Source organism: Urocitellus parryii, chromosome X (assembly GCF_045843805.1).
Source record: "Urocitellus parryii isolate mUroPar1 chromosome X, mUroPar1.hap1, whole genome shotgun sequence".
NCBI lineage: Eukaryota > Metazoa > Chordata > Mammalia > Rodentia > Sciuridae > Urocitellus > Urocitellus parryii.
The window spans coordinates 39,353,008-39,361,676 of NC_135547.1; the positions used below are offsets into that span (position 1 = coordinate 39,353,008).

The 8,669-nt window shown below is 43.2% G+C and overlaps 1 protein-coding gene across 1 annotated transcript; it reads right to left on the reverse strand.

Moving 5' to 3' along the window:
- Positions 1-796: 796 nt before the first annotated feature.
- Positions 797-2,345, reverse strand: Lysmd1 (LysM domain containing 1). The gene has a single exon (XM_026396790.2). The coding sequence runs from the start codon at positions 2,343-2,345 to the stop codon at positions 1,842-1,844; it is 504 nt and encodes a 167-aa protein (XP_026252575.1). The 3' UTR covers positions 797-1,841.
- Positions 2,346-8,669: the final 6,324 nt, after the last annotated feature.

An 8,669-nucleotide genomic window follows, 5' to 3' on the forward strand; every position in this document is an offset into this window, starting at 1 on the left:
AAAACCTCTATTAGAACCTCTTAGAAATCTTGTTTTAAAATGCAGAACTCCTGAGCCCCTCCCTAGAGCTCTGCAAATGGATGGGTCCATGAAATCTGCATTTAAACACACTCAGATAATTCCAACACATACTAAAGAATCCCACAGACTAGGGGACATCCATAGATCCAGGTTTTAAAACCCCTGGTTTAAGTATCAACCTTCATCTGAAATTGAATTATTTAATTTTTTAAATTTTTGTACCATGGATTGATCCCAGTGGGGCTTAACCACTGAGCCACATCCCCAGCCCTTTTTATTTTTGAGACAGGGACTCACTAAGTTGCTTAGGGCCTCACTAAGTTGCTGAGGCTGTCTGAACTTGCAATCCTCCTGCCTCAGCCTCCTGAGCTGCTGGGATTACAGGCATGCATCACCACTCTGGGCTCATTTTAAAATTTTATGGTGCTACGGGTTGAACTCAGGGTCTCACACATGCTAGGCAAGCACTCTACCCCTGAGCTACACCTCCAGTCCCTACAGCATTTGAATTCTGATAGGAAAATTTGAAAGAGGAAAAGCTCAGAGCTCAAGACTCAAATGAGACCGTGAAGATGGAGTGATTAATGGGGAAAGTGACATTTGTGCATAGGTCTCTCACATTATTCCATGTGGTCAATCAATTATATCCAAACCCACACAAGCGTGTGTGTGTGTGTGTGTGTGTGTGTGTGTGTGTGTGTGTGTGTGTGAAGGAGAAGAATCACATGTAGCTGTCTTTACCTTTTCTTTTTTTTTTTTTGTGCATAGGGCTCAATGTTTAATCTCTCCAGTTTTTTATACCTTAGGATCATCACAGAGGAAAGGAGGTATATAAACACCACTTGTCTCACCTCTCACTATTTCGAAACATGAGACTGAGGCATATTTCCATTTCCAGTATTATTGAGGTTCCCTTGTCTACTTCTTCTGTTTAAGACAAAAAAAAAAACTGTACCGCAAACCAGTGCTACAAATTGCAAATAAATATGCAGTAAGGGGCAAGGCGTACACAGACAGGCTTTAGTTGGGAGGGGGTGTAACAAAGAGACTCCCACAACTGTCCTTCTCACACCCCAAGGCAATGCTTCTTCTATCCCTTAGCTCCACTGCAGGCTGAGCAGAGAGAGGTCAGAAGGGTGAACTGGAAGAATGGAGAATTCAGGTCTCTACATTGCTGCTTTTTCTTAGAAGTATAGGGAACTAGTTGGTCAGACTGAACCCAAATCCTTCACCTTGAGACTGGGGAAAAGACTTGGAACAGCCCACTGTTCTCCATGACAGCACTAGACCACGATTCCCCTGTCCTTGATAACATGCGTGGGCAAGCAGTGGGGAAGCTGATGGACCACTTAATTGTGTCTGGGTTCCCCTCATCCCAGGGCTCTAGAAATCACATTTTCAGCTAACAGTGGGAAAGAGTTAGATACAGCAAATAAATATTACTTCAATATAGCTCCAAATAAATTAGGTAACACAGGTAGAGATAGGGAAGAAGTTGAAAGGGAGTCTTTGCTTCTCTGCTCTAAGGCCAGAGAAGAGTGAAAGGGATAGGAAAGGTAGCAGGGGTATAAAAAGAACCTTTTGAATCTAAAGGAAAACTCTAGATTCAGCCCAAGAACTAGGGAGGGGTCTAGGCCCCATCTCGAACTCCTGCCAGAAAAATGCCCAGGCCAAGGAATTCTTGGTCTACGGGGAGGCTGGAGAAGACAGCAGGAGTCGAGGGAGTCAGGCTGGGAAGCCATGTCCTTGAGCCTCACCTCAGGCTCCTCTCCCCCTCACATTGCTTCTTCAACATACTGCTTCTCTCAGTTCTGGGAACATCAGAGTTTGAAGATTTCATCCTCCTGGTCCCGCAGTGTCTGGGTCCGAGAGGTCCGGGTCAGTGGCACAGGACCTAGGACTGCTCGTTGCTGCATCCGAGGGGAGCTCTGATGGAGACCTGCATCTTCCCCAAGTATCCTGCTTTCCCCTGTTCTCAGCTTTTGGGCAGCAGCCTTCTTTGACAGGCTGATCTGTGAATCAAGCTTCTTAAGGAAATCAGAGGCAGAGAGGTCATGGAGGGGAGTAGGGGGTTCCTGGCCAGCTTTAGGGAGAGCTTCACCACTGGCACGGCCTGAACCTGTCTCTTGTTTCTTCCTCTCAGCTGAGTGTAGCTGAACTTCATCCTTACGTGGGTCTACCTCTTCCTCTCCATCTTTCTCTTCCTCTGAATCCAAACCATTGAACAGGTCTCTGGGCTCTCTCAGGATGGGGATGTAGAGAGTTTTCTTCAGGAAGATGGAGTCATTAGTATAAAGGCGGTTTGCACGCTTGATCTGTTCCATCTATCTGTCCCGAGTATTCAGTCCTGGAGTCTCAACACCCTCGGACTTTCATCCCCTCGCCGCACCTCGCTGCGGTGACCTCCTACCTTTTCTGATATGTATATCTAAATAGGCTTTTCAATTTCTTTTCCTTTCATGCACTTTGATTAAAATAAAAGCAAAGCATGTCATCACTGGAGAAGGAAATAGTGCTGTTGAAGGGCAAGATAGCTCATTTAGTAGAACCCTGAATCTTGATGAAATAGGCAGTTTATAAAGGTGATTTGATTAGCATTTTATTCTTTCACAGAAGAGTGTTCTAAGGGGAAACAGTCATTTGGTTATTAAGACCTCAGCTCTTGCTCTCTGGGTGCCACAGGGCCATTCTTTCAGGTTGGTGACCCTTTCACCTCATCTAGGCAGCCTCCCCCAGGAACCCACTGGCCTCCTTTGTTGATCAACGTCTACTAATTATTTCTTCCTGTGAAATGCACAGTGTGGTCAGACTACTCTCTTATCATAGTGTCCGTTAATTGTGTGGCATCTTCCTGGACAAAAGCACCAAAACACAATTTACAGAGACTGTCAGGGGTCCCTGAAGTTCATAATGCTCATTTATGACACCTCTTGGGCATTACTTTCTAAACTGTAGTCACAGACTGGTGCATATCTGAGTCACTCAGGGAGCATGTTCGAAATCCCAGTCCCTAACCTTTATTCCAGACCTAGTGAACCAGAATCCCTGGGGTTTCTGCCTGGACAAGCTTCCCAGGGGACCCTGATGCACAGTAAAATTTAGGACATTACACTTGGTCTGAGTTAAGAACCTGCTAGAAGATTCCTACCTGTGTCAATGGATGGGATCCTGCAGTTCCCATAGGAGTCCTTCCAAGGGAAACAGTGAGCTCAAGGGAGTACAGGACGTTTGAATCCATCATGTGGGCCTAGAATAGCTCCAAGAAATGAGGCTGACATTGATTTTATTTTATCCCAGATCAGTCCATATCAGGGAGCATGTTGGGAGGTCAGGCAGACTTGGGAGATGAGAAAATACTATGGTCCAGTAGGTTGTCTTTATAGGACAGTCTCTCTGAGCCCTCTAAATCTAAACATAGGCTTAACAACTGATGGTGGACAGCCTGCTGCTGCTCAGGGGGGAAGGAGGCTCAGGTGAAGCAAAGCCTGGTTAATAACAGGCCATCTGGCCGTGGCAGCCTGCCTAGGTTTTGGCAGCCTGAGAGTGTGAGGGAGACAGGCACCCTTCCCCAGCTTCATTACCCAGCCACCGCTCCCCAAAGGCTTCCTCAAAGCCTAGTCAAAGAAAGCTTTCTAAGGTGCTGACTCTCCAGTACAGAATCCCCTCTGCCCTGCAATGTTTCAGTTAATAAGCAATCTTTGAAGAGCTGGAAGCACAGCCCTCTTGGAGGGCTGCATATGTTCTTCCTGTCAGATGGCTGCAGGAGGCACAGCAGGGGAATGGAGGCAGGGAGGTGTAAACTCCTGGGTCTTGGTGGCAAGAGAGGCATGCCATGTTTTTTTTTTTTTTTTCTCATGGAACAATAGTGTACTGCAAAGTGGTTACCTTTGTGGTAGGGTCTACCTTGGTGCCCAAGAACTCAACTCAGCTGTCAGTTCCCAAAACAACCACTGGGCCCCAGTGGAATCCACAAGGATAAGTAAAAAAGTGTAGGAGACTGCTTTCCAAATGAGACCTCCAATATAAATTAGCAGTTCTACCTTCGGCAGCAGTACATGTTCCCTACCTGATATGGTTTAGGTGCAGGGATAACTTTCTCCAGTTCTCCAATCCAGAACATAGCACCATGGTACCTTGGGGGTTCTTTGAATTAGGGCATACATTCTTATTCATATCCCCCACTTCAGTGCTGGCAAGCACTCTACCCTGGGACATACATGTTCCACAAGAGTCAGGGTGAAAATTGGCTGTTATCTCTTAGGGTTAAGGGGATCTTAAATATTCTAGTAGTGTGTGCCCCTCCAAAGGGCAACAGTAGATAATTATATGTACACTATATCTAGGGAATTAAAATTTCATGGGATTTAGACAGAAAAATGCCTTAAAATTCTCTTTGATAGATCAATAATGAAAAGAAAAAGTCGGGAAACACTGGGTTAGGGGAAGAGTAAAGAACCTCCAACTCGAAGGCCAAATTCAATCCTCAGGCTGCTTATTTCCAGCTTGGCCTCCTGTTGCTCTGGTCATTGCTGTAGTAAGCCAGAAAATAACATTTTCCTAGGCAGATTGCCCTAGCTGACTCATTTAGAGGTTGAAATGAGTAGGTTGAAGGATAAAGAGCAGTTCAAGATTTGTGAAAGGTGACTGAGCTAATAACCCTATTAGATTTCAAAGCCTGAAGCCTAAAGTCTAAATTAATTTCGGAAAGCAGCTTATCTTGCTAACCTTCACCTTCAGATTCTCAGAATTTATAGTGTCTCTTTGCTTCTGTCTCAATGACATGAGGGTACTTTAAATCAGGGAAGGATTCTGAATGATCTTTGCTAGGGTTGGTGATGCCAGATAACAAAAGCACTCCTCACCATCCAGTGAAGGCATTGATCACTTCATGGAATATTCTTTATTCCGGATACCTTAACTGAACCCTAGCTTCCTGAGCAGACCTTTTTAGTGGAGGTAGCTCATTCCCTCACAACCTACCAGCTTCCAAGTCATGGGGAGATGTAAGTATCCATGTTCCTGTGTTGTTCTTCCAGACCTCTGTCCTTCCACTTTCACATTGAAAACTTCACTACTTTGAAATGCCTTCTGGCCAGAAATACTACATTTTCCCCTTGTGCATTCAGAGAATAGGCAGCTGCTTTTCTTCCTTCTACTGCATCCCAAATCCTGCCATCTTTCCTGGATTTCTACTCAGCACTTTGGAAATCCTACTTAAAATTTCCTCAAAGAAAGCAAAGTGATATCTTAAAAACATAAAAGATCATGTCACCCATCTCTTCAAAACTCTTCAATGGCTTCCCATCACTCTTGGGAAAAAGTCTATATTATCCACCATGTGTAGATAACAAGGCCTTGCATGATCTGGCTCCCACATACCTCTAGTCACTCCCCTAGTGTTCTTGGCTTCTCTAACTCTGCTCTGGCTAGGACAGCCTGTGAGTCCCTAAAGTCATCAAACTCATTCCCTCCACTAGCAATTTTTTTTCTCCAACTTTTGCATGGATAGCTACCTCTCTTCCTCCTAGTTCACAGATAAGATGTCCCTTCAGAGGCATTTCTTGGCTGCCCTACATAAAAGTAGCCTCCTACTTCTATGTCACCCTGCCACATTCCTTAACATCGTCCTATTTTATTATTGTCACAGCATTTATTATAATAAACAATACTTCTGTTTACTTGTTCATTGTCTCTTCAAACTTGAATGTGCTAAGAAAAAAAAGGCTTTTGTCTGTCTTGTTCACTGCTGTTTTCCTAGCACCTATAACAGTGTCCCCCACTTAGCAAGTATGGCAGTCAGTCTCTGGATGGCTCTCAATGATCTCTGCCTCCTTTTTTTTTTTCATGCCCTTGTATAATTCCCTTTCTTTGAGTGTGGGCTAGACTCCAGCTTGCTTTTAGCAAACAGAATGCAGCAAAAGTGATGGATGTCATTTTGGAGATTAAGTTACAAAAAGACTGTGGCTTCCATCTTGAATATCCTCTTTAATATTTTTGCTCACTCACTCTGGAGGAAGCCAACTGCTTGTTGTGAGTTACCCCATGGAAAGGCCTACATAGCAAGGCAAGGATATCCATGGTCAACTACCAAAGAAGCCCTGAGACTTGTCATCAGCTGTGTGTGTGTGCTTGCGTGGATTGGGAGTGGATCCTCTTTCAGTCAAGCTTTGAAATGTAGCCCTGGCCAATAACTTGACTGCTGCCTTGTGAGACATGCTGAGACAGAGGCAACCAACTGAGCCATACTCAGATTCCAGTGAGTATTCCTGTGAGGTAACAAATATTCATCATGTTAGGCCTCTGTATTTTATTGCACAGAAATAAAGTATTAATATAGCAGATCCTCAAAAATAACCTTTGAATTAGGGAATTATTGGCGACCTTGACATCCTTGTGATCTTCTCATCATTGGTGACCCTGCTTTTCATCTCATTTCACCCACCTACTCTCTTGGTCACACCCTTATCCTTGTTGTTGGCCAGAATTGCTCCACCTTTAAGATCATACACTAGCACATTTCATCTGTTACTAAACCCTTTGGTCCTTCCAGTTCACTCAGTTATTAAAAAAGTACTCTCAGGATTAATAGCTGGGAAGGGAGAGGATGAAAACAATTGGGAAGAAGTTGGGCTGTAATGCAGGCCCAATGACAACTTTGGCTAAACCTGCAGTGATGCTCTAAAGCTATTGTACCCCGTAAAAGTCAATCTGAGCTGGGCCAAAATGGCTAGGCCTTTGTACTTCTGTTTCAGTCATTGGATGTGGGCCATTAGGAAAGGTATGTGATTAGGTAAGGCATCTGTCTGTATAAATAAGGCAATTCCTGAAGGGCGTGGCAACACATCTGAAGGTAGACTCTGACAGTGTTTCTAGCAACCAAGGAAATGAGTTCTTCACTGCAAAGCAATTAGATGACACACCACAGTATTCACTATACCTTAGTCCATTATCCTCCTTCCCGTATTCATTTATTTCCTTATTCAGCACATATACCATTGTTTGTCACTCCAACTATGCTCAAGTACTCCCAGATCTTTGCTTCATTGCTTTACCTGCCCAGGCAAACCCTCCAACTTTAATTGACTTTAAGTAATCTTATCAATTCCTGCACCTGGGCTACTGAATATACAGAAAATCAAATAACTGCATATTGGTGTTTCCATAATTTGTGGCCTAATAACTCAACTGAAACCTCAATGCAGCCTATCAGTGCTAAAGTTTCATTTTCACCATTCACTCACTCAAAACTCCAGCTATATCAAACTTTTTCCACATTCTTCCAAGTGTTCAACTCCTTGTCTCTCCCTTCTATACCCCAAAACATGACCTCACTTCCTATTCAAGAAGATGATCATTATCAGAGGAGATTTTCTATAACTTCTTTCCAACAAGTCTCTAGGAAGGAAAGATCTTTTAACTTCACTGCCAAATAACTTTCAAATCCATTCACTCCGTACTATTTTTCTTCTTTTTGATAGTACTGGGGATTGAACCCAGGGGAGCTTTACAACTGAGCTACTCTTCCAACCCTTTTTATTTTTTATTTTGAGACAGGATCTCATTAAGTTGCTGAGGCTTGCCTTGAACTTGCAATCCTCCTGTCTCAGCCTCCTGAGTAGCTCTTATAGGCCTGCATCACCACGTTGGCTACTATTTCCCTATTTCAGTTCACTATCCTCCTATATTTGAATGGCTGAAACTCTTCTAACTGATCTCCTTGATTCTAGATTTTTTTTCTTTGTTCCCATTGAAGTGAAACATCATGCTTACTTTCTCTTCACCATCTTTACATGTAAGTTTTTCTTTGTCCAGAATACTTTTCCTTTTCTGCTAATTCCTTCATCGTGGATAATTCCCATCTTCTTGTTCAGCCTTTCGCTTAAAACACTCCTCCATAAGAACTGATCTTATTCTCCAAATTAGATTATTGTCCCATGTTATATGTTTACATAGCATATGATATTTCCTTTTTCATAGCACTCATATATCTTTTATTAATTATCTCTTGCTGCATAACAAATTATCTCCAAACTTAGTGGCTTAACAGAACAGACACTTACTGTCTCAGTTTCTATGGAAAGAAATGGCTTACCTGGGTTATTCTGACCTAGGATCACTTCAGGTTGTAGACAAGCTGTTGGCTGGGACTGTAGTTAACTGAAAACTTTACTGGAGCTGGACAATCTATTTAGAATATGTCTCATTCACATAGATTTTTGGCAGGAGATTTCAGTTCCTTGCTATATAGACCTGTCCAAAGGGCTTCTTTTTATATATTTTTAGGTGTTGATGGACTTTTATTTTATTCACTTACTTATATGAGGTGCTAAGGATCGAACCCAGTGCCTCACACATGCTAGGCAATTTCTCTACCTCTGAGCCACAACCCCAGCCCCTCCATAAGGCTTCTTTAGTGTCATAACATAGCAGCAGCTTTTCCCAGTACAAGTGATCCAAGAAAGCAAGCAAGAGGGAAACTTCTGTGTCTTTATGATCAAGTCTCACTAGTCATACATCATTACTTCTGCCACCTTCTTGTTAGAATTGAGTCAATATGTTCAGCCCACACTCAAGGGGGGAGGATTGCATTCTATCTCTTGAAGGAAAAAGAACCAAGTAATTTCTCTCCAACATCTACCACAGTGCCT